The following is a 27,487-nucleotide window of genomic DNA, read 5'->3' as shown; positions in this document are numbered from 1 at the left end:
CCGGATGAGATCGATGATCACGGGACTTTTGTCGAGATTGGGAACGTAGTGGACGGGGCCGTGCCGTGTGATGAGTACGTTGATGAGATGCTCGCGATGAGCTTGAGCTAGACCGAGGAGATAGCCCCGCCGGAGCTCGCTTCGTTGTTTGATCTCTTCGGGGTGTCCGTCCTCGAGATCGCCGAGGAGGTCCAGACTGCCCCTGCTCAGGAGTCTGCTGAGGACCTTGTAGTTTTTTATGATTTGTTTGATAGCCATGTTGGCATTATCGAGGGAGCGTCCGACTTTGTGGACCCACCTCTGTCATTTGACGTTCTGTCGGGGTTCGTCTCCCGTTTTGACTATGTTTCTAACTCTTCATCTATGGATTTGAGCATCTTTGAGTATTTGCCTGTCTCTTCTGGTATTGATTTATCTGCACCATCTTCACCCACATCACAGATTTTTGATATTGATGATGAGATTGCACAGCACGATTCAGACGATGACTCGTCTTCTGCTTCCGATTCGGATCCCATTGATCAGAGGGTTTCACCTGCTGTAGGGGACACGGAGATTGTTGATTTCGGCACCGTAGATCAACCTAGGGAGTTGAGGATCGGGTCAGATCTATCTGTAGATGAGAGAGACAGCCTCATCCAGTTGCTCAGAGCATACTTGGACGTTTTTGCATGGTCCTATGAGGACATGCCGGGCCTTGACCCATCTATCGTCCAGCATCGTTTGCCACTTTTGCCCCATGCCGGGTACTCGACCACTTGCACCCTCGTTGGAGCTTGCAGGTGAAAGAGGAGATCCAGAAGCAGCTCAGTGTAGGATTTTTATCAGTGGTCGAGTACCCAGAGTGGCTGGCCAATGTCGTCCCTGTTCCCAAAAAGGACGGCAAGGTGAGAGTTTGTGTTGATTTCCGAGATCTCAACAAGGCCAGCCCTAAGGATGATTTTCCACTTCCACACATCGACATGCTAGTTGACAGTACGGCAGGTCATTCGATGTTGTCCTTTATGGATGGATTTTTCGGGTACAGTCAGATCTTAATGGCTCCAGAGGATATGGAGAAGACGTCTTTCATTACCGAGTGGGGTACTTATTGCTACCGAGTCATGCCATTCAGATTGAAGAATGCAGGAGCCACTTATCAGAGAACAGCGACCACGCTTTTCCATGACATGATGCATCGGGATGTCGAGGTTTATGTAGACGACATGATAGTGAAATCCCGAGGTAGATCAAATCACTTAGCAGCTTTGGAGAGATTCTTTGAGAGGATCAGGCAGTTCAGATTGAGACTGAATCCCAAGAAGTGCACTTTTGGAGTGACTTCTGGGAAACTCTTGGGATACATGGTCAGCGAGCGAGGCATAGAGGTAGACCCGGATAAGATTAGAGCCATCCTTGACATGCCTGCACCGAGGACAGAGAGAGAGGTCAGAGGCTTCTTGGGCAGACTTCAGTACATCAGCAGATTCATTGCCAGATTGACAGACATTTGTGAGCCCATTTTCCGACTCTTGAGGAAGAGTCAACCTACTGTTTGGGATGATCAGTGTCAGCGCGCATTTGAGAGGATCCGAGAGTACTTGTTGTCACCTCCAGTCTAGGAGCCTCCTACACCAGGCCGTCCCCTACTCCTATATCTGTCAGTTTCAGACGTAGCATTAGGATGCATGTTGGCTCAGCTCGATGATTCGGGCAAGGATCAAGCCATTTATTATCTGAGTAAGAGGATGCTAGACTACGAGACGAGATATGTTATGATTGAGCGCTATTGCTTAGCTTTGGTTTGGGTCACTCGACGATTGAGACATTACATGACCGAGTATTCAGTGCATTTGATATCCCGTCTAGATCCTCTAAGATATTTGTTTGACAGGCCTGCCCTGGTCGGTCGCCTCATGAGATGGTTGGTACTTCTGACTGAGTTTGACATTCATTATGTCACTCAGAAGTCCGTCAGAGGGAGCATTGTCGCGGATCATCTAGCTTCTTTACCGGTTTCCGATGGTAGGGCCATTGATGACGACTTCCCGAACGAGGATGTCGCTACTGTGACTAGTCTGTCAGGTTGGCGCATGTACTTTGATGGTGCAGCCAACCATTCTGGATACAGGATAGGCGTCCTGTTGATATCCCCTCATGGTGATCACATTCCCAGATCTGTTCGTTTGGCATTCTCGGATCGACATCCTGCCACGAACAACATTGTTGAGTATGAGGCTTGTATCTTGGGATTAGAGACAGCCCTCGAGCTCGGGATTAGACAGATGGAGGTGTTTGGTGACTCCAATCTGGTATTGAGACATATTCAGGGCGAGTGGAAGACTAGAGATGTGAAGCTTAGGCCTTACCACACATATTTGGAGCTACTGGTTGGGAGATTCGATGATTTGAGATATACCCATCTGCCTAGAGCGCAGAACCAGTTTGCTGATGCCTTAGCTACTCTGGCTTCCATGATCGACATTCCTGTCGATGCCACTGATCGCCCATTATTGATCGAGTCGAGATCTGCTCCTGCATACTGTTGTCTGATTGAGGATACGGAGATAGACGATGGTCTGCCCTGGTACCATGACGTATATCACTTTCTGAGACTTGGCGTATATCCTGAGGCTGCCACGGCCAAGGATAGGAGAGCATTGAGACAGTTAGCCGCCCGATTCGTGATTTGTGGTGAGACATTATATAGACGATCAGCTGACGGGATGCTATTATTGTGCTTGGACCGTGCCTCCGCCGATCGAGTCATGAGAGAGGTTCATGCGGGAGTCTGCGGACCACATATGGGAGGACATATGTTGGCCCGTAAGATCATGAGGACTGGTTACTTCTGGTTGACCATGGAGACGGATTGCTGCCAGTTTGTTCAGAGATGCCCCGAGTGTCAGATACATGGAGACCTCATTCACGTGCCACCTTCAGAGTTGCACGCACTGACTTCACCTTGGCCGTTTTCAGTATGGGGTATCGACATCATCGGGAAGATTTCACCGAAATCTTCCAGTGGCCACGAGTTCATCCTGGTCGCCATCGACTACTTCACCAAGTGGGTGGAGGTCGCTTCGTATGCGAGATTGACGTCTTCCGGAGTTGCCAGTTTCATCAGATCACACATTATTTGTCGCTATGGAGTCCCTCATGAGTTGATTTCGGATAGAGGGGTACATTTCAGGGCAAAGGTTGACACCTTGGTGCAACGATATAGCATCCGACATCATAGGTCGTCTGCGTACAGGCCGTAGACGAACGGGGCAGTAGAGGCCGCGAATAAGAATATCAAGAGGATATTATAGAGGATGATTGAGACTTCTCGGGATTGGTCGGAGAAGCTCCCATTTGCATTGTGGGCTTATCGGACCTCTTTTCGCACCTCTACAAGCGCCACACCCTACTCATTGGTATATGGCATGGAGGCGGTGCTACCCATTGAGATTGAAATGGGTTCGTTGAGGGTAGCATTAGAGCAGTAGATTCCCGAGATAGATTGGGCTCAGGCTCGATTTGATCTGCTCAATCTCCTAGATGAGAGGAGATTGAGAGCAGCAGACCATGTTCGTGCATATCAGAGGAAGATGGCTCGCGCTTTCAAAAAGCGGGTCAAGCCCAGACCACTACATGTAGGTGACTTAGTCTTGAAAGTCATCAGGGGATTGATCAGAGATCCTAGAGGGAAGTTCAGACCCAACTGGAGAGGACCTTATTTCATCAGGGAGTTGACCCCAAAGGGCGCTGCATGGCTGATGGATTTAGACGGAAACCGATTCTCAGAGCCAACCAATGTGGATCAGCTAAAGAGGTACTATGTTTGAGACCATGGTCGCAAGATGGGTGGCCATCATTTCGGTTAGCCATTACCTTGTTATTCCTTTGTGATACATAGTCCGTTGCTAGCCCATTGAGCCTCACATGCGTATTATAACCTTTCTTTCTTATCGCCTTGCTCACATTTTCACACCGGGATAGGGGCCCTTTAATGTATGCATGCATTGTTTAGGAGTTTCATGAGCCTTGGACCTAGGGGCATGTTTTTCTCATCATCTTTTCCTATCACTGCACCTCTGCATTTTCATCTCATCTTATTGGTTGTGTTATTCATCTTTTCTTCCTTATCCTATCTACTATTTGTTTGTCTCATATTCTTTCCACCCTGAGTGGTGAGCCTCCTCAGTTCATCACATGGAGGATAGTCACATCATTTCCACTATCTATCTCGCGGACACTGGTTTAGAGATCCTTAGTTTGAGAAGGTCATCTTGTCAGAGAGAGTTTGTTTGTTACCTTAGCACTTGGGAGTGTGTCCATTTGTTACTGATATCATCTTTGGGGTTCATTTGTTCATGTTTAGGGTACGCGTGTTTGTATATATGTAAAAAAAAAAAAAAAAACGCAGGTGTGTATTATTTTTTTATTTTTATTTTTATTTTTTTATCATTGAGTATGTATATTGATGTCTGGGGGTCATTTTTATCGAGTATGTTCGTTATTGGGAGTTCGTATGTGAGCTCTCTGAGATCCCATGTTGCTTGTATTGTTTCGTCATATCTATTTGTGAGAGAGATGAGTGACCTTCTCCTAAGGACTCCGAGTCATTGTCCTTTCCATCATTACATTCATTATTGATGTGACTTCACTTCATGTTTGATCTGAGTCGATCACCACTTTTCTTCACATATTCATTGTTTCGCTGTCGTTTTTATCGTTGCTTGTGATTCGTCTCATTCCCTTCACATCTTATTCCCTCCTTACAGCGACCCATCTCGGGTTCGATACTCATTTCGCGTCATCATTACACATACCACTATCAGTTCATGTTGCTTCATTTGTCTCCTTATCGACATCATATTCACGTTAGGCATCCTCAGGTCTTTGGCTCATGGGGTTCACTATACATGTTGCATTTCATATATGAGGGCATAAGTTTTGATCATTGGGTATTTGAGCCTAGTTTCCTTTCATTTCTATCACCCTATCACCTTGGCCTACGTTACGTCCCGTGTCTTAAGACCACCCTGAGGCCATGGGATCAAATGTCGTCTTCGGCAGCCTCTACTTAGACAGGTGATTGAGATCTGGTTGATATTTAGATATCGTCATGCTTCTTCTTCTGGGGGTCTTCTCTTTGATGTGCAGGTTTGATTCAGTTGTGTTCGGATCACCGGGATCGCGAGTTTGACGATGATTGATTTGGTGTCACCTGATTTTTGACCTATCATACCTCTGGTGCCACACTGAGGCATATCCCATTTCATTTAGAGGTTCATGGATCCTCACGGACTTGCACGATCATCACTTACTGGATGCTCACTGAGACGTAGACATGATCGTTACCTTACGGAGCCCCTGAGATCCACCCGACCAGGTCCGCACTTCTCGACACTTAGATGCCATCATGCCTCTCCATCAGGGAGGCACATCTTGGATTTATGTGCATGATTCAGTTATGGATTTGGACGACCAACGTCACGTGTTCGATGATAGATGATTTCATGACACTTGTTCTTTTGACCTGTCACACATCTGATGCCCATACTGGGGCATATTTCCGTTTTGGGTGAGATTTACGGATCTTCACGGATGTCACGTGCTCAACGATAGATGATTTCATGACACTTGTTCTTTTGACCTGTCACACATCTGATGCCCATACTGGGGCATATTTCCGTTTTGGGTGAGATTTATGGATCTTCACGGATGTCACGTGCTCGACGATAGATGATTTCATGACACTTGTTCTTTTGACCTGTCACACATCTGATGCCCATACTGGGGCATATTTCCGTTTTGGGTGAGATTTACGGATCTTCACGGAGGTCACGTGCTCGACGATAGATGATTTCATGACACTTTTTCTTCTGACCCGTCCCACATCCGATGCCATACTGGGGCATATTTCCGTTTTGGGTGAGATTTACGGATCTTCGCGGAGGTCACATGCGCGACGATGGATGATTTCATGACATTTGTTCTCCGGACCTGTCGCGCACTTGATGCCATACTGGGGCATATTCCGTTTCGGAGGATCTTTATGGATCTTCGCAGAGGTCACATGTTTGAGGATAGATGATTCTGTGCTATTTGATCTCCGACCTATCATACATTTCGATGCCATACAGGGGCATGTTTCGGTTTGTATGAGATTTACAGATCAGGAGGGAGTCACGTGCTTATCCTTATTTGGCGAGATGTATGCAGAGATGATGATATATTCGCTATCCTCACGATGATTCCTTAGGGGAAGCCTATCGAGAGCCATCTAGCCAGGTCCGCACTTTTAGATGCTTGGATGTCGTCATGCTTCCTTCCGAGGGATACCTCTTCGATATGTGGGTTTGATTCAGTTGCAAGCATAGATGATCTGAGCTCATCTGATTTTTTCGACATGTTACATTCTCGATGCCACACTGGGGCATATTCCCCATCTTGATCTAGATTTATAGATCCCCACTGGTTTACATGATCATCCACGGTTATGAGATACACGCCAGGTCGATGTTTGATTTCATTTTGTCCGGATACTCCGAGAAGCCTCTCTTGAGTCATTCAGCCAGATTTATACCCTTTGATATAGTCGTGATTCCTGGATGGAGTTGTCTCTAGTGCTTGGATTTCCTACGTCGTCATTTCAGTGGGGTACATATCAGATCTGTTATGCGGCCCATTGGTGTTTCTCGGGTCATCAGGGCAGATCGGGTACGTCTGATGCCATACTGGGGCATATTACCCTCATTTAGCCCTGGAGGCGATCGTTCTCTCACATATCCGTTACAGTTTCCATCACTCGGCCGAGATATATTGTATTCGCCTCACTGATCATTATTCCTGAGCTCTTCATCAATATGAGCTCTCAGCGGAGCGTCGTTCGAGACTCGTAGAGTCCCTTTCAGCCATTTCCAGCGGATTGAGATTTGCAGCAGCATGCCACACTGGGGCATACCCCTGTCTTCGAGTTCATCAGCTGTTTTGCAGATCTTTCTCACTACTCAGTCCATTTCTTGATCTTTGCGAGTCGTCATACTGGGCAACCCCCCACTGTCATTTCGTTTGGGGCATCCCCCCATTGTCATTTCGTTTGGGGCATCCCCCCACTGTCATTTCGTTTGGGGCAACCCCTCACTGTCATTTCGTTTGGGGCATCCCCCCACTGTCTTTTCGTTTGGGGCAACCCCCCACTGTCATTTCGTTTGGGGCATCCCCCCACTGTCATTTCGTTTGGGGCAACTCCCCACTGTCATTTCGTTTAGGGCATCCCCCCACTGTCATTTCGTTTGGGGCAACCCCCCACTGTCATTTCGTTTAGGGCATCCCCCTTTGTTTTAGTTATTTCACCACCATAGATCGGACATCTATGGGCATTTCAGATTCACCACTATAGATCAGACATCTATGGGCATTTCAGTTATTTCACCACCATAGATTGGCATCTATGGGCATTTCTATTGTATCACCACCATAGGTTTGCACCTATGGGCCTTCTAGTTTAGCATTTAGAGTTAGTCTTTTTGGTCTGGCTTCCAGAGCCATTATTCTTCTAGTTTAGCATTTAGAGTTAGCTTTTTGGTTTGGCTTCCAGAGTTATTGTATTCTCAGTTTTGGCGTTCAGAGCCATCACTATTTCCAGTCTTGGCGTTCAGAGCAGTTATCACTTCTCGGTTTTGGCGTTCAGAGCCATCACTATTTTCAGTTTGGCTTTCAGAGCCGTTATCATTTTCCAATCTTGGCGTTCGGAGCCATCATCGTTCTCAGTTTAGGCGTTCAGAGTCATCACTATTTTCAATTTGGCGTTCAGAGCCGTTATCACTTCTCAGTTTTGGCGTTCAGAGCCATCACTATTTCCAGTCTTGGCGTTCAGAGTCGTTATCACTTCTCAGTTTTGGCGTTCAGAGCCATCACTATTTCCAGTCTTGGCGTTCAGAGCCGTTATCACTTCTCAGTTTTGGCGTTCAAAGCCATCACTATTTTCAGTTTGGCGTTCAGAGCCGTTATCACTTCTCAGTTTGGCGTTCAGAGCCATCATCGTTCTCAGTTTTGGCGTTCAGAGCCATCACTATATTCAGTTTGGCGTTCAGAGCCATCATCGCTTCCCAGTTTTGGCGTTCAGAGCCATCACTATTTTCAATTTCGCGTTCAGAGCCGTTATCACTTCTCAGTTTGGCGTTCAGAGCCATCATCATTCTCAGTTTTGGCGTTCAGGGCCATCACTGTTTTCAGTTTGGCGTTCAGAGCCTCCATCGACATTTCCAGTCTTGGCGTTCGGAGCCATCATCACTCATCCGTTTCGACGTTTAGAGCCATCACCATTTCCAGTTTCGACGGTCAAATTCATTGTCATTCTCAGTTTTGGCGTTCGGAGCCATCATTGCTTCTTAGTTTCGGCATTCAGAGCCATCGACATTTCCAGTCTTGGCATTCAGAGCCATCACCACTCCTCCGTTTCAATGTTCAGAGCCATCTCTATTTTCAATTTCGTTGTTCAGAGCCACCACCTCTTTCCAGTTTGGCATTCAGAGCCACATTTACACTTAGGCGTTTAGAGCCGTTAGTCATTCTCGGTTTGATGCTCGGAGTCGTACTCTCGTATCCACATCCATTAGCCATCACCATTTTTTCTTTAGTTTTGGCATTTAGAGCCGCTTTTCGTACCCATTCATGCATTTTGATCCACTATCTTTCGTAGTTTGGCATTCAAAGCCATTCTTCATGCCCATTCATGCGTTTTAGAGTCACTTTCTCTTTTGGTTTTGGCGTTCAGATCCATTTTTCATACTCATTCAGGCATTCGATGCCACCATCTTTCTTTAGTTTGGCATCCAGAGCCATTGTACACGTCCCTTCAGGCGCTTTAAGTCATCACCTTTTCGTGTTTTGACGTTCAGAGTCATTCCTTCTCACCTGTATTATTCAGAGTCACAGGCCCCGACATTCATATTCACTGGCATTGCACATCTTACTTTCAGGGTTTTGCATTCGTCCTCAGCTTTCCTCACTTCGTTACCCGGTGCTTATCACATATTCATCTCGTACTCCAAGGTGGTTCGACCGTTACTCATCTTTGACATGGTCTTTCGAGTCATTTTTGGAGATATCTTAGAGGGAGCCTAAGTCCTTAGTGTAGCTTCAGAGGCGCTTTGAGATGTGTTTTTTATTTTAGGATTAGAGCCTTTGTGTTCGTCTAGTAGCCCGAATGAGTTTGCGTTGCACTAGTGTCCCTATGGGGGGTCTCCTTGGTTCTTCGGTAGAGTTCACTTCATTCCACTCACTATTCACACTTGTTTTTCACTCCAGTGTTCATATTCCTTACACTCGTGAACTCTACCGAAGAGGGGCATATTTGTAGACCCCTTTTTTCAAGCCATGCTAGGATTATTCCATGAATATTGGTTTTCATAACTTAAAAAAGAAAAGGGCACCTGAAGACCCGGGGGAGGGGGGGGGGGGGGGGGGGGGGAGATAGAGTTTTTTTAGTAGGAGGGGAGAAACCCCCTTTCTGAAAAGAATGAGAGACCCGCTGCAGCATGGTGGGCGATGCTAGTAGTCAGAGACGCCATGCTGGATGATGGAGGAATAGTGGAGCTAGTAGTGGCTTCCCGGGGAAGATAGAAACAGGAGAGAAAAGGCATATACGAGGGGTCTTGGAGGGTGAAGCTGGAAAAAGGCGGGATCAGGAAAGGAGCAGCTGCAGGTGAGTTTGAAGTGATTTTCTTGCTTACTTTGATTCATATTTTTCTCAACTCTTTCTCATTTTAGCTTGTTTTGCATAGCTCATCAGTTGGGTTGGTTTATATGTTGAATCCCGTTGATTTTTCTTTTGGATCATTTTCTTTGTTGTTGTTGATCTTGCTGTTATCCTTATGGCTTGGCTTGGAGCTAATGAGACTCTATTTCTCATGTATTTTGTAACTTAGCTTGAGGTTTCCTCACCCGAACCAGCTCATGGATATCACCTGAAAGGATGCATGACACACTCAAGTTTTTTTTTTTTTTTTTTTTTTTGCCTTATTCTCCTTTTATTATCATTCCCTTTGTTTGCTTTTGGGTCTTTGGCTCCTTCTCTGCCATTTGTGTTCCTCTGTTACTGGAACCTGGGAAGACCAACAACTTCCCCTCACTCTCGCAAGGCCATGCATAGCCATGCATGGCCACCACCTTTCATGCCCACCTCTTCAAGCTCACTCAGTCGGCTGAATCAACGGAGGCATTGGAGCTTCCCCTCCCTTCATCCTTCCCGTAACTCCGCCTCCTCTTTCCCATCTCTCTTCCTCCATGGTCCGCGACTTCGACTCCATCTCCATCTCCAACGCTCTGTTGCCTCCCAACTCCGATGCCGACAACACTTGCAGCAGCGGCGGCTCCTCAAGCTCCCTCACCACGAGTTACTCCATTCTGAGACCGAGTTTCGTCCAGAGGAGTGTGAGCAGTCACTCGCTTCAGCACAACCGCGGCCACGACTTTCCTCTCTTCCCCGCGCCGCTGCTGCCCCTCTCTTCCCCGCGCCGCCGCTGCTCCTCTCTTCCCCGCGCTGCCATGGCTCCCTTCTTCCTCGTGCCGCCGGTGGTGGAAGGCTCTCTTTGGTGTTGACGCTGCAGGTGGAGACTTTGCCTGAGGGAGTTGCCCAGATGGATGGGGCTGCCTTGGGCTGTGAAGGGGCTTGTGGATGACGGGCTTGGTTTTGCCCTTGATGGCTTTGGGCTTGGGCTTAAGTTGGAGCCCAGGCCCAAGCCTATGCTGAAGATGGAGCCTTGGTTTTGCTCATTGAGTTTTGCCCATTGATGTCATTGGACCTGGGCTTAAGTTGGAGCCCAGGCCCATTTGTATTGATGAGGGCCTCATGGCCCATGCCCACTTGAAGTTAGCCCATTAGGTTACCCAATTCCTAAATAATCCTTTTTAAAAGAAAACAAAACCTCTAATATTTATAATTAATTAGTCAAATCATTTCCTTTTATTTGTTATCTTATTTTTATCCATTTAGCTAACTCATCTTCGAGACAATTAAAAGACATTATTATTGTTAATTATATTTTTATCTTGAAGCTTATAGTATTCGATTTCACTAATTTAAACATCATGGTTGTTAATTATTGCCATTACTTCGTACGCATCTATTTATCATCTTTTAAAGAATTTTAGTCATTAAAGTTAAATTCTAATCCTTGAAAAATCCCATATCCTAATCTAATATTTTAATAATCTATTTAAATCCCATTTTCATCAATTAAGAATTATCACCATATATGTCTAGCTATTTAAAGTCTAAAGCTTTCAAAGAAATCATGTGTCTTAATTTAATTCTTCAATAATTAGTTCAAATCTCGTTATCACCCATTAGAGTTAGTATCCCATATTTATATACTAATTTAAAATCCAACCCTTCCGAAATCCAATCTCCTAGCTTAATTTTCAAACTCCTAAAAATTCCACTATTCTTTTTATCCCGTTTTAAATGATCATTTTAGTTAATTAGTATTATCATCCTATATCAGTTTATTTATCCAAAATTCAATCCTTTTAAAAAAAAAATTCCAATGTCATAATTTAATTTTCAATCCTAAAATTCTACTATTTGTCTATATGTTATTTTCTTTGATTTGACTTAACATCCTATGTTCATTTACTTGTTTAAAGTCTAAGCCCTCAAAGATCCAACTCCCTGACTTAATTTTTCGATTCCAAAAATTCCACAATCCGCTCAAATCTTATTTCCGTTAGAATTATTCTCCCCTATTTACCCATTTATTTAAAGGTCTAATCCTTCGAAAATCCCGTGCCTTAACTTAATTTTTCAACAATTCGTTTAATCCTTGTTTTCGTCAATTAGAATCATCATCCCATATTTATTTAGTAATTTAATTCTTCAAAATACTCGTTTAAACCTTATGTTCATCAATTGGAATTATCATCCTATACATCCATTTATCTATCTAGCCTAATCCTTAAAAAATCTCATGTTTTTTAATTTAATTCTTCAAATACTTGTTTAAATCATATTTTCATAAATCGAATTATTATCCCAGGTTTATTTAATTATTTAAAAATCTACTCCTTCAAAAATCCTCTGTCTTAATTTAGTTTCTTAGTAATTCGTTTAAATCTTATTTTCATCAATTAGGATTGTTATCTCATATTCGTCCATTTATTTAAAACCTAGATCTTCAAAAATCTCGTCTTAACTCAATTTCTCAAAACCTAAAAATTCTACCGTTCGCCTAAATTTTGTCCTCATCAATTAGTATCATTATTCTTTGTCTATTCAAAATCCAATCTTCCGAAAACCCCATGCCTTAATTAAAACTTCAGTCCCAAAAATTCTATTATCCATCTTTATTCACCCCAATATTATTCTTGTTAATTAGTATTATAATCTCATACCTATCTATTTACTCAAAGTCATATCCTTTTAAAAATCCAACGCCCTAATTCAAATTCTCAATTAGAAAAATTCCACTATTCTCTTTTTTATTCGTCTAAACATTTTTAGTATCATTATTCCGTGTTTATTTATTTACTTATTTCAATCATTAAAATTCAACTCCTCAAAACCGGATTTCCAAATTTAACCTTTAGACTAAAAAAAAAAAAAGTCCACCATTCACTTTTATTTATTTAAATATCATCTTTGTTATCATTATTATAAATTCCGCGTTTACTTATTTCTTTCTTCTAAAAATTCCAATAATTAGAGTTCAATTATTCAAAGGCCCGACTTTCAAACTTAATTTTCAAAATCCCACTATTCACTTTCATCCATTTAAATATCATTTTCGTCAAAATCCGATTTTCCAATTTAATTTTTAATCTCACAAATCTCACTATTCACTATTCATCCATCCAAATACCGTTTTGATTAATTAGTAACGTTATTCCATACTTACCCATTTATTTCTCTTAAAAATTTCAATCATTAAAGTCTAATTTCTTCAAAATTCCAATTTCTAAATTTAGCTATTTGAAATTCCAATTGTCCTATCTCCGAACTTAATTTTCAGTTTCCTATGCTCCAATTCTCGTACTTATCCCTCTACTTATTATTGTCATTGTCATTATCATCTTATTCATTATTTCTATAAATTCTGCATTCGAATGATTTCTAAGATTTCCAATTTTTGCGCATCAACTTTCATAATTTCTACGCCTCAAATAACTTACGATTCTGATCCCTTTCGAAGTTTAACCCCTATAATCCCAATTCTCGTAACTTAATTTTTCTTAAAAATCCCGAACCTTCAAATAATTCTTCAAAATCCCGATTTTCTCTCAAATTTAATTTCTAAAAGTTCTCATTTCTTACATATAATTCCTAAGAATCTAATTTTCAAAATAATCTCTAAGATTCCGATTCTCAAATGAATTTAAAAAATCTAGCTTTCCTTCGAACAATTTTAATCCCGCTTAGTGATGCATGTGGTATGTTTTGTGCTCTATATGGTGTACTAACCCTCTCTATTGATAGCGCATGACGGTTTGTTGCCCAGGTATGTACCTATTTCCCCTCTAATCGTTGTCTATGCATGTCTCGACTCTTACGTGTGCATGATCACTCTGAGTATTCATTGATTTTCCTCATCAATTGCCATGATTGCTTCATTTTATTAGTGAAGACCCGACTTTAGGGACTTAAAGGGGTGCTACGGTCTGTACCGTACCTTCCCGATAAGTAACCTGACCCCCGAATCCAATCTGGCTTTTCCCAGACCGTCTTTTTGAAAATAAGGAGTCACACTTAGGGTTTTTCTTTCTTATTTTGTTTACCCTTTTAAAAATAAAACAAAAATAAGTGGCGACTCCAAATCATATTCCTAATAAATGAAATCGTTTTTCAAAATAAAAATCGAGCTCGCCTTCGAGTGGGAAACGCATGAGCCAAAATGCGGGGTCCACAGAAAGGTTGTTAGGTTGTGAAAATTATTATTTTAAAATTTATAAATTATAACTCAAATCTCAGAGTTAAGTATTATTAAAGTATTGTCAAACGTACTCTTAAAGTATGTTTGATAGTGATTTTAGGAAATGTTTTTAGTGTTTTTAATACTTGAATGATAAAAATTTTCAGGTGTTAGAAATATTAGAAACATTTTACAAAATCACCACCAAATGGGTTCTAAATACACTTAGGTTTTGAAAAGTGTTTTTAAATTGTAATAGAGCTAAGTTGTATGAGAGTAGGAGTGCATGATATCGATGGCCATGAATATTAATTTTTGACTTATTGATGTAAAAACATGTGCATTCATCTAAAACATCATCTGAGGTAACCAGATATGAAAATCTTGAAATATACATATGTTTTGGGCAAGATCAATAATGTTTGTAGTTTTTTCTTTTGAAAGCAAAGTGTGAATATGATATGGATGGATTGGAAATTTCCTTTTTACATTTTAATTATTAATTATTATTATTATTTAGGAAACAAACATTGTTTCTTAAAATGTGTTTCAACTAATATTACCAAATCTTTGATCTGTTCCCACTCCAAGCTGCTCGATCGGCGGCCTTGGAAGCAGTTCTTGTGAAGGTTAAATAAGCTGAAATGCCAGCAGCTGAGACAAAGAGATTGAAAGCAATGGATATCACAGCACTTGTTCTTCTACTTCTTCTTCCTTGCTTTGTTTGGTTATGCTTCCATTTCCTCATCCTTGGCTCTACCCATCGGAAATCCTTCCAAGCCAGGCTTCCGCCGGGCCCCCGCCCTCTACCCATCATCGGGAACCTCCTTGAATTCGGGGACAAACCCCACCAATCACTCACAACTCTTTCCAAAACGTATGGCCCTCTGATGTCTCTCAAGCTAGGAAGACTCTCCAGAAACAGCCCAACAAGTGCTAACCAAAAAAGACCAAGCCTTTTCTGGCAGGACAGTCCCCAATGTCTTCCAAGTAGCCAACCATCACCATTTTTCAATGGGATTTTTACCAGCGTCGGCTCTTTGGGGCAACCTCAGGAAGATTTGCAGAATGCAGATATTTTCCCCGCAACGTGTTGACGCCGTCCATGGCCTAAGCCGAAAAGTTGTGCAACAACTTCTAGACCATGCCCATGAAAGTTGCAGCAGCGGTCAGGTAGTCGATGTGGGCAGAGCAGCCTTCACAACCGCCCTCAATATGTTATCAAACACTTTTTTCTCTGTTGATTTGGCTCACTATGATTCCAATTTGTCACAAGGGTTCAAGGACCTTATATGTAGTATAATGGTAGAAGCTGGAAAGCCTAATCTAGCAGACTTCTTTCCGGGCCTCAGATTGGTTGGTCCACAAGGAATACAGAGAAGGCTGACGGTTTCTTTTAATAAACTGGTAGATATTTTTGACGGTTTTATCAGTTAAAGGTTAATGTTAAAAGCTTCTTCCACGGACAACGATGTGCTAGATGGCCTCCTCAATCTCAACAAACAACATGACCATGAGTTGAGCTGCAACGATGTCAAACATTTGCTTCTTGTAAGTATCATATCTTCGGGTCTTTAATATTCATTTCTAGTCCCCTCCTTTTCAGTTAATTTAATTCTAGTGCCTCCATATATGACCAGGGAGCCTGGTGGTGAGACTTAGCGTGACTTTTTTTTGGGTTAAAAGGCTACTAGTTTAGTTAATGTATGTACCATTCTTTCTGATATTATCCTCCATGCCAGGACCTATTTCCTGCGGGGACAGACACCACAGCGAGCACGATAGAGTGGGCAATGGCTGAGTTATTAAAGAACCCCGAAGCAATGGCTAAAGCTCGAGAAGAACTCAGTGAAGTCGTAGGCAAAGACAAGATAGTTGAAGAATCAGACATCTCAAAGCTGCCTTATTTACAAGCAGTAGTAAAAGAAACCTTCAGGTTGCATCCAACGATCCCATTGCTGGTTCCTAGAAAGGTCGAAACGGACTCAGAAATACTAGGTTATGTAGTGCCCAAGAATGCGCAAGTACTTGTCAATGTGTGGGCTATTGGCAAAGATTCGAGGACATGGTCGAACCCAAACTCCTTTGAGCCTGAAAGGTTTTTAGAGAGTGAGATTGATGTCAAGGGCCGAGACTTCCAACTCATTCCCTTCAGCGGTGGAAGAAGAATCTGTACTGGATTGCTATTTGGCCGTAGGATGGTGCCCTTGATGTTGGCTTCTCTTCTTCACTCCTTTGATTGGAAGCTTGAAGATGGTATGAAACCAGAGGATATGGACATGGATGAGAAGTTTGGGTTTGCATTACCAAAAGTCCAACATCTCCGGGTTGTTCCCACCAAACCATGATGTTGGAGAAATTTGAAAAATCTCATAGGATTATCATATTACATATGACAAATAATGTTTTTATTTATTAAAGTTCCTGAAATTATGCAGCATAATTAATGAATAAAATTGCTGCCCTGTCAATTTACTATTTCATATACGTTGGGGACCAACATTCATTTCATTAAGCTTCCCTCAGCTTGCTCTGTGTTTCACCACTCGCTGTGTATTCTTGTTTTGTGCCTTATTTAAAAAATACCTTGTTTGTTTTAAAGAAAACAAGTGTTTTATTTTTCGTTTGTCAATTATGTTTTCTCTTGTTTCTTTTTTTTTTTGGAGAACATAAAAATGTTTTAAAAAATAATTACCAAACAAGCCTTAACATATATATATATATATATATATATATATATATATATATATATATTTGAGAAATGTTGATTTACCTCACTTGTGATCTCACTCCTTGAATATCTAGGGTTGAATGATACATGTAAGGTAATTAAAATTGCGGGTCATGAGCTTAATTATGATTAAAGGGTAGTTGAAACCATAGTAAAATATGATGGGGAATATGGGCTAAGTATGCTAGGAAAGATGGTAGTTTATATTATACAGACGGGTTCATTATTTCATTCTAAGAATTGACATGATAAATGGTTACATATGAGGATAAAAAATTGATGGGGGTATTTTTTATATTTGATGTTTTTAAAATATGGAGGTTATTTTTTCGGATATACTTCAGAAGATAAGGAAGGCATACAAAAAGATAAATTGACAAAAAAGGAAAAAGGGTGACAAGGAAGACACATGACCAGGAAGACAAAAATAGAAAAAGGAAGACAAGGAAGACAAATAGAAAAAAGGAAGGCAAGGAAGACACAGGAAAAAATGACAAGACAAAGAATGAGCTTTCATTCTGTCATGTTTTAACTTTTACCTAATCTTGGATCTGTTCCCACTCCAAGATGCTCCACCAACAGCCTTCTAAACAGTTATTGTAAAGGTTATATAAGCTGAAGTGAAAGCAGCTCGGAGATTGAGAAGCAATGGATTGCACACCACTTGTTTTTCTACTTCTTCTTCCTTGCTTTGTCTGGTTATGCTTCCATTTCCTCATCCTTGGCTCCAGCCATCGGAAATTCTTCCAAGCCAGGCTTCCGCCGGGCCCCCGCCCTCTACCCATCATCGGGAACCTCCTTGAACTCGGGGACAAGCCCCACCAATCATTCACAACTCTTTCCAAAACGTATGGCCCTCTGATGTCTCTCAAGCTAGGAAGCATCACCACCATAGTCATTTCCTCTCCAGAAACAGCCCAACAAGTGCTAAACAAAAAAGACCAAACCTTTTCCGGCAGGACAGTCCCCAATGCCATCCAAGTTGCCAACCATCACCATTTTTCAATAGGATTTTTACCAGCATCGGCTCATTGGCGGAACCTCAGGAAGATTTGCAGCATGCAGATATTTTCCTTGCAACGTGTTGACGCCTTCCATGGCCTGCGCCGAAAAGTTGTGCAACAACTTCTGGATCATGCTCATGAAAGTTGCAGCAGCGGTCGGACAGTCGATATTGGCAGAGCAGCCTTCACAATCTCCCTCAACCTTTTATCGAACACTGTTTTCTCTGTTGATTTGGCTCACTATGATTCCAATTTGTTACAAGAGTTCAAGGAACTTATATGGAGTATACTGGTAGAAGTTGGAAAGCCTAATATTGCAGACTTCTTTCCGGGCCTTAGATTGGTTGATCCACAAGGAATACATAAAAGGATGTCGGTTTATTTTAATAAACTGTTCGATGTTTTTGACAGTTTTATTAATCAAAGGTTACAGTTACGAGCTTCTTCCACAGACAACGATGTATTAGACGCCCTCCTCAATCTCAACAAACAGCATGACCATGAGTTGAGCTGCAATGATATCAGACATTTGCTTGTGGTAAGTATAGTATTGAATTTTTGTTGGGTCAATGGAAAGTTTAATACAAATACATCAATGGAAAAACATGAAATACACAGTTAGAAGATGATATTCGACTGAATAATAGAACATATTATAAAAAAATAGAAACAGATACATATTGGTCCCCAAAAATCCTGAGCTTACCATTATTTGTATCTCCTCTTGAATCACGAGTCTTTGTAGTTTGTATAAGCTCATCCTTCTCTCGTAATTTTTTCCTCTAATAACTTAAAATATTTATGAAGATATTCTTATTAGTTCTCCTTATTCATATAAATATATTTCAATTAGGAATTTGATACACTCCCAATAATCTTAAGGTTTTTATTCGGTTCTAGTACTCTCTACTATCTTTTTCAGTTCAATTTTATTCTGGTGTCTCCTCATATGACCATGGGTGTGAAATCATTTTGCCTTTTACACGGCATCGTTCATGTTTTCTATGCTTCTTTCCTTTGTTTCTCAATAATAGACTCCATCAAATGACAATTCCAAGTTTCCGGAAATCATGATATCTATCTTCTCCAAATCTATCATATAAAGCTTTGCAGTTTTTAACAAATGGGAGACTTTTGTCCTTTTCTGGAAAGCTAGTACGGAGAAAGTGTCGGAAAAGAGCAGTGTCACTTCATAATTGATATGTAATTATTTTCTTCCTGTCCTGAAGTGCAGTGGAATATCAATATGAAGAACTTAATTGTGAGCCTGGTACTGAGACTAAGCTTGGCTTTTTTCGGTTAAAAGACTGCTAGTTTAGTTAATATATGCACTGTTCTTTCTCAGGACCTATTTTCTGCGGGGACAGACACCACTTCGAGCACGATAGAGTGGGCAATGGCTGAGTTATTAAACAACCCTAAGGCAATGGCGAAAGCTCGAGATGAACTCAGTCAAGTCGTAGGCAAAGACAGGATAGTTGAAGAATCAGACATCTCAAAGCTCCCTTATCTACATGCAGTAGTGAAAGAAACCTTCAGGTTGCACCCACCCGCTCCATTCCTACTCCCCAGAAAGGCAGAAATGGACTCAGAAATATTAGGTTATGCGGTGCCCAAGAATGCACAAGTCATCGTCAATGTGTGGGCTATTGGCAGAGATTCGAAGACATGGTCGGACCCGCATTCTTTTGGGCCCGAAAGGTTTTTGGAGTGTGATATTGATGTCAAGGGCCGAGATTTCCAACTCATTCCCTTCGGCGCTGGAAGAAGAATCTGTCCTGGATTGCTTTTAGGCCGTAGGGTGGTGCACTTGGTGTTGGCTTCTCTTCTTCACTCCTTTGATTGGAAACTTGAAGGTGGTATGAAACCGGAAGACATGGACATGAGTGAAACGTTTGGGTTTTCAGTACGAAAAGCCCAACCCCTCCGGGTTGTTCCTATCAAACCATGATTTATCTTCGGCTAAGGATCAACTCAGAGAAATTTGAAAAATCTCACATGGATCATTATATCATGAAGTAATTTCTTTATTTATTAAAGTTCCTGCAATTATGCCGCATAATTAATGAATAAATTTGCTTTTCCTGTCAATTTACTATATTCATGTATGCTGGGACCAACAAGATCATTCAGGCTTGCCTAAGCTTTGCTCTCTGTCTCACCACTGGTTTTGTTTATTCCTCAAATAAAGACAGTTCTGTTGAAATAATAATTCGACTTAAAAGGATTTTAGGAATTTGAGAAACATTAAAGTTTCTTATGTTAAATAGGACTTGTAGTTAAGTATCAATTGAAGTCATAATACAAGTATGATTAATTTATTATAATAACAAAAATATTATCAATACCCAATTATATGAGCTCCAACTCGGGCCATAAGATCGAGGAAGGTGAAAGGCCAAATCAAAGCTAAAATACTAGGTAATATGCAAAATAACAAAAAGATTTCAGTTTTATTGGTGAAGTTATATAAATAATAACTTAATTCATCTTTAACTCCTAAAATTCACAAGTAAGAATTTTGATAATTGATGTATTAAGACGCATGTCTTGTTTATGTCTCATGATTTATGGATCTAATGAATGATGGTTATAAATAACAATAAAAATATTGGTAATTACGGATATATCGATACTTCGATTTTATGAACATAGTGGTGAATATTTTGAAAAGAAAATATCGATAGACCTAAAATAGATCAAAATTCATAGAAATGTAAGAAAAACCTCATAAAAATATAATTAAAAGTATAATAAATATTTTAAAGTTATTTTATTGAAGAATTTGATATACGTAGGATATGATTTATTATATTTAATAATAATATTGTATGTATCGATAAAAAATATATATTTTATAAATATACATTTATTATTAAATTATATCAAATATTATTTCATAATATTATTGTAATATTTAATTATAATATGTCTAATTTTAAAATATATTTAATATTAAAATTATGATCCATTTAATTTAATTATATTAAGAAATATAAAATAAATGATAATATATGTTCAATATTTTAATATTTAATTAATCTATTAATGATATTAAAAACATTATGAAAAAAATTATGATGATAATTTTTATATTTTTGATAATCGATTAAATGAGATTTTTTTATTTAATTATAAAACAATTATAATTAATTTGTTCTCTAAAATATTCTTTTAATATTTTATTTATATACTGACTTTTAATATGCATATGTTTGGTAAATTGATATTTACAAAGGGCATAGTTGCCCTAATGGTAGACATATGTTGTAGTATGAGGTTCGGTCCCATTACTTGCAAACAATTGGAAGATATTTTTTGAGCTGCAAAAAATTGAAGGCAAATCACTTTGACTAGGGGCCCGTCCGCTTTGACGGGGGGAGGGAGCCTGAAGCATGGGGTGCAAAAAAAAATTCAAGGTAAGGGCAAGCTTTGACAAATTGGAGCATTTTTTTTCCCCGAAATATTGCTAAAAAATCAATGATAAATTGCCTAAATATCGGCGATTTTCTACCATGACAACTGATTAATTGGAAAAATTGGCAATTTATCGCCTCCAATCAATATATTGATTATTTTTTTGATGATATTTACTGAATTTTCTCATCTTCGATATATCACCATGATATATTATGTTGAAGCCTTTCGATACATGATATATTAGTGATATATCGCAACATTTTTATCCATGGTTACAATGAAGTGATCGATTCAAAAGAGTTTGAGGCACTTTCAAAGGAGTAGAAATATTAGAAAGTGCTCTACCAAGTAGTATCTTAGAGGTAGATACAATAAAATATACATGAGCTACTCCATAAAAATTATATAAAGTTAATGATTGAGCCAAGTGAATGAGGTTGCATATGTTAAGAGATGAATTCGAGTCTTTTTGCATGAATGGCTTTAAATTAATCTATGACTATTTTGATTGGGGACAAACCATAGAAAACTAGATCTAGGTTAATGACAAGAAGCTTGATGAACACAAATTGTAGATTATACAATCTTTAAGTGCAAAATTTGACTATATCGTTGCAAAGATTGAAGAAGGAAAAAACGTATTTACCATCACAGTTGAAGGGTTGATGAGTTCATTGTATTTGCATGAACAATGAATGAATAAAAGAATTGACTCTACTAATTTGGAAAAAGTCTAGTACAGTTAAACATCTACAAGAGGACGTAATAGCCAACAAAGCGACAAAGGTTGTGATCAAGGTAGAGGTAGAGGAGGATACAACAACTTTAACAATAGAGAAGGAGGTGGTAACAAATTATTCTAAAGGTAGAGGTAACATTCCTAGGCCTAAAAACAAGTCACACATATAATTTTTTAGATGCAAAAGGTATGAACATTATAAATTAGAATGTCGAACGAAATTGCAAAGTGAATAAGCAAAGTAAGCAAACATCGTTGAGGTAAAGTAGAATTTAGTATTGGTTTTCAATGTAGCAACATCAAATGTAGACCACAAAGATGTTTGGTACCTTGATACAACATACAACAATCTCATGTGTAGTAAGAAATAATTATTTTCACAATTAGATGACTTAGTTAAAGGCAAAGTTAATTTTGAAAACAAATCCAAAGTTTCAATCATGGCCAAAGGTAATATTAAAATACGTTCTAAAGATGGTATTCGTGTTAGTATAGCAAATGTATTTTTTGCTCCAAATCTTTTTTAGAATTTGTTAAGCATAAGATAATTAATAAAAAATGACATATCTTAATATCTCTAATAGAGTTTACATCCATGGTGATAAAAATAACAAGATGATTGCAAACGTATAGATGACAAAGAATATGATATTTCCTATATTTCTTCAAGCAAAAACTTAATTCATTTTGAAGGCAATAATGAAAGATAACAATTGGCTTTGACATCTTTGTTTTGGTCATCTTAATTTTTGTTGGTCGAACTTATTGGTGCACAAGAGTATGGTCACAAGATTAACAATGACTGATGTTCTAGATCATGTTTGTGAAGGATGTCTACTTAGGAAATAACATAAGAACTCTTGTCCAATTGGAAGATCCAAAAGAGCTAAACAACCTTTGGAGTTGGTGCATACAAATATATGTGTTCTTGGTAAGGTCTCTTCGTCACAACAAATATATTTTGTCCTTCATAATGATTTTATAAGAAAAACTTAAATTTATTTGTTAAAAGAAAATTTGAGACTTTTAACAAGTTTAAAAAATTCAAAATTTTTGTTTAAAGACAGATTAGTTGCAATATTAAGATATTAAAATTGGATAGAGGAGAAGTATTCACTTCTAATGAATTTTATAATTATTGCAAAAGTTAGGATATTTGGTGACAGCTGACAACTAACTATATATTTTAACAAAATGGTATAGTTGAAAGGAAGAATAAAACCATTGTGGAGATAATAAGAGGCATGTTCAAGGCCAACACACTTCTAAAAGCTTTTTGGATAGAAGTTATTAAATGTGCAGTGTTCTTGTCGAATAGGTGTGTTACAAAAGCAGCATTTGAAAGAACACTTGAGGAAACTGAAGTGGTCATAGGCCACAAGGAACAAACCAAAAAATGAATGAATAAACCAAAATTCATATTCCTCGAGAAGGTATGGAAGATGACATAATTCAAGGCAATATGAAAGGGAAATGTATAATAAATCCTAAATTCAATGTTATAATTATAATAAATATACTCATTATGCTTATGAATGTAGAAGTTCCACTAACAGTGTGAAAAGACAATTTAACTATGTTGAAAAGAAAGATTAAAAAGAATAAAATCATGTTCAATTATATTTCCTTTTTATAATTTTTCTAAATTTCTCTATTTTAAAAAAAAAAAATTGGTGAAAAACAATTTCTGTTTGTTCTTTATTTCACTTTATTTTTAAAAACTGAAAACAATAACAAAATAATATTATGAAATTTTAAAATAGAAAATTGTTTTTTAATTACATGACCAGACAAACTCTTATTTATCAAACAAGTTGTATAGGTCCACATAAATTTGATCCAAACAAGATTACACTCAATCCCAACTTAGGAGAAATGTGTCAAGTTTGGGCCATATGGGCAATATTGGCGAATCGTAACAAAATTTGATACAAGAATTATGGGTATAAATTGAGCTTATGAGCCTGAAGCCCAGTCTAAGCTTACCCGAAAATTTTGGGTCATGAGCCATCTTGCCATCCTAAGTATAAGGGTTGCAAATTGGGCAAGTGAAGATGAAGCCCAGTCTAAGCCTGCCTGAAAATTTTGGGTCATAGCATGGCTCACACAACCTGATTGGTTCCTTGAAGTCCAAGTCCAAGTACAAATGTAGATCTTGGGCTAGGACTTAACTCAGACAAGCCCAAACTTAGCTGTTTACATGCCTGATATCATTCAACGTCCACCTCGAATATCATATGCAACAGCGCCTACTCCAGCCTTCACTAAAAGGAAGGTTCCCACTTGAGAAGAATTATATGGATTTTCCACTCTGATTGGTTGCTGAGAAAACATAGGAAAACAAATTGTGATCAGCAGAAAATTTGTTTTCTATGCTTCCTCATAAATATGACCTTACAAGCTCTCACATATGTAGAGAAGCACAAACACTGACATATGAAATAAGTGAGGGACCATAAATTTTTGTTAGAGGAATAATGATAAAAATAATATATTATATTCACCATCTATAAATTATAAAGTGATTAATTATATTCATTATTATTTAAAAAATTAAGTAATTTTAAATATTAGTTATGATAATGTTTTAAATTAAGTAAATAAAATATTGAGAACATTGAAAAAATATTTTAAATTTGTATAAAAATTATCAAGATCATCTAAAGGACATTTAAAAAAAAATTACAAAAATAGTAAGAAAACTCATTAGAAAATTTCAATAAATTTAGTAAATTTTATAGCAAAAAAATTTAATTTTTAAGGAATTTAATAAATTCCCTAATAGATTTTAAATAATTTTAAATAAATATGAAATGACAACATTACCCTTTACTTACTCCTTTTTAACCCAACCCTAATTTTCTTCATATTGTGCACCTTTTAGCTTTTGGCCACTCCACTTCCTATTTATTTTTTATTTTTCCAACTTTTGACTAAGAGAGGATAATTGAGAAAAAAAAATGTGGGTAGACTATACCCGCCTCTTTATTTTGAAAGTAGAAAGAAAAGAGAAGAAAATTAATTAAAGTTCGGTCAAAAGGTGGGAAGGTGAGAAAAGAAGAAGGTTAAGATTTGAACAAGTGAATTAAAATATTGTAGAAATTAGGTTGATGCGTCCAACATTAATGCTCTATGCAAAATAAATTAAGAAAATGGTTGCAGAAAAATGAAGAAAAATAAAAAAAGGGAAAAAAAAGTATGAATATTGGAAAAGATGAAAAATTTTCATTTATTTTTAATTTTAGCTAAATTGTAAAATATTATTAGTACTTGATGGTACGTGTAATTTTTTATGCCACGGAAGGTAGCAAATTTTTTTACAATTGCTTTCAAATAAGGGAGCCTAGAGATGTCCGACTTTTGAACCATGTTGTTTTTGCCTATCTTTGAGTCCATTTTGAACTTTCGCCATTGTTTATATATATATAGAAGATATGGTTATGAATGTGACGACCAGTTTGATTTGCCTATTTTGGTTCATGTTTTATTCTCATATATTGTAAAATAGGGAGACTATTAATGTTATATTAGTATGATTAGATTAAGTTGATAATTTATTGTATTCATTCTAATTTAGCACTTTTTATATTCTTCTTGTGACTTACCCTTTATTAAAGATTTAAGATCGGTGTAGAATCAACATATATAAGTATAAATAGTTATAAAAAGGCTAATAACTTTTAATGAGTAGTATAAAGTAGACTTAGGAAATAATAGTTTGAACGACTTTAAATTTAATTGATTTTTTTTTTTTAAATCAAAAGCTCAAGCGCTCATATATGGGATTCAAGTGTTACCGTTCACTAGAGTGTTCAAAGGCTGAGTTGCCAAATTCTCCGGTCTGCAAAGTAATCTACAAAGTTTTATTCTTTATTTTTTCATATTTTGACAAGCTCATTTTATAAAATTGAGATTTTGAAAATAACATAAGTCCATTAAGATTTTAGTTTTAGATATGTCAATAGCCTAAGAGTCATTAATTGGTTCTAGCTCATGTACCCTCATAAGTACCTCTCTTTGCATTTTTTCGATACTCTTAATGTTAGTTTATAATTCATTTTTAAACTTGTGAGAGAAATTTGCATCCCTCGAAAAGGTTGAAAAGTTCATTAAGAATCATGGTAGTATTCGAGATTAAATTGTTTAGGTGATAAGTTGAGCAACAATAATAAGGTAAATATATGTATCTATTCTTAAAATTGATTTATTTATTATTGTCAAGGTAAATTTAATTTTTATCATTAAATTTTAAAAATAATAAGGGAACCAAGTTTTCAATCGTGATTTTCAATTTTTGTTTTTGAAATGCAATTGAGGCATTCTAAACTATTTATTGAGATGTTGATTATAATAGCCTAAATACCATAGATCCATTTGGAATTTATTGTAAAATATTTTTAACCTCTAATGTTTCTATTAATAACATTCTTACTATAATTATTTTTTTTTAAAACTAATTTAATATTGACAAAAAAAAAAAAACTAAAATAAAAAATCGATTTATATAAAAAGTATTCCAAATATAAAATATAATTTGTGAGATTTATAAAAATTTATCAATGTCTGAGCTTTATTAGAAATCATATTTCAAACATTAACAAACACTTTTAATCACCCAAAAATCACTCCTAAACATATTTTTAAATACAAATATGATAAATATAGTATGTTATAAATAATAAACTTTCTTTCTACAAATACAATATATAAATATTTTTATTTTTTAAAAGTTTATATTTTAAAGGAATTTTGAGTCAACCTTCTGTTATATAATTGATTAGGATTCCAAGATTGCCAGCTAGTTTGGAATCATTTTAGTGGGGTAAGGAAGATTAACAAATAAATTTCTATTAATTTACAATATCACTGTCAAACCTTTATTAATTAATTAAGATGGGTTGCTCAGTTGCAAGAAGATTATCATTTAAAATATTTATTAATTAAGATATCTTAGAAGATGTGGTAGATTGCTATTTTTGGGTCACGTTTACCCGATCGTTGATCTGCTCCCACCCCGATAATTATTATTATTTCTTTTCCTCGAGCGATCACGTTTTACCTAATTTTGGATCTGTTCGTACTCCAAGCTGCTCGATCGGCAGCCTTGGAAACAGTTATATTCTGAAGATAAAAGTAGGAATGGCGGCGGGTTCGGGACGGGTCGCCCCTATCCCAACCCTGCCCCGTTTAGCAAAATCAATTCCCATCCCCGTCCCATTAAAAAAAATAAACGGGGCGGGGCGGGGCGGGGCGGGTATGGGAAATTCCCATACCCGCCCCGCCCCGTTTAGCTTTTTTTTTTTTTTTTTTTTTTTTTTTTTTTTACTTTAAAAATTTTAAATTACATTAAAATAAATATATTTTATAAATAATAAAATTATTATATTTTTTATAACTTATTTTTTAAAAAAATTTATTATTATCTATATATTAAAAATATTAAAATTAAATTTTAAATTAAATTAATTTTAAAATTAAATTAAATTAAATTTTAAAAATAATTTTATATGTAAACGGGGCGGGGCGGGGTGGGGCAATACCCGAACCCGCCCCGAACCCGTCCCGGGTTTAAAAAAAAATCCCAAACCCGTTCCAAACCCGTTTAATAAATTTTAACCCCGTCCCATTAGGGGCGGGGCGGGGCGGGGCGGGTACCCGAAAAAACCCGCCCCGTTGCCATCCCTAGATAAAAGGTATAAGCTGAAGTGCAAGC

At 37.9% G+C, this 27,487-nt stretch overlaps 1 protein-coding gene and 1 pseudogene across 1 annotated transcript; both read left to right on the top strand.

Moving 5' to 3' along the window:
* LOC117932757 overlaps positions 1 to 16,314 on the top strand; it is a 28,211-nt pseudogene extending 11,897 nt beyond the window's left edge.
* A 945-nt stretch (positions 16,315 to 17,259) lies between these two features.
* LOC117931889 (cytochrome P450 76T24-like) lies at positions 17,260 to 19,613 on the top strand. Its single transcript, XM_034852964.1, has 2 exons — positions 17,260 to 18,153; positions 18,961 to 19,613. The coding sequence occupies exons 1-2, from the start codon at positions 17,260 to 17,262 to the stop codon at positions 19,564 to 19,566; spliced, it is 1,500 nt and encodes a 499-aa protein (XP_034708855.1). The 3' UTR covers positions 19,567 to 19,613.
* Positions 19,614 to 27,487: the final 7,874 nt, after the last annotated feature.

This window comes from Vitis riparia, chromosome 15 (assembly GCF_004353265.1).
Source record: "Vitis riparia cultivar Riparia Gloire de Montpellier isolate 1030 chromosome 15, EGFV_Vit.rip_1.0, whole genome shotgun sequence".
Taxonomy (NCBI): domain Eukaryota; kingdom Viridiplantae; phylum Streptophyta; class Magnoliopsida; order Vitales; family Vitaceae; genus Vitis; species Vitis riparia.
The sequence above is the reverse complement of the archived record's forward strand: the minus strand, read 5'-3'. Positions and strand labels throughout refer to the sequence as shown.

Coding starts and splice junctions, on each gene's coding strand:
- LOC117931889 (XM_034852964.1), top strand. CDS start 17,260: ATGGATTGCACACCACTTGTTTTTCTACTTCTTCTTCCTTGCTTTGTC. Junction 18,154..18,960: donor ATATCAGACATTTGCTTGTG/GTAAGTATAGTA, acceptor GTTCTTTCTCAG/GACCTATTTTCTGCGGGGAC.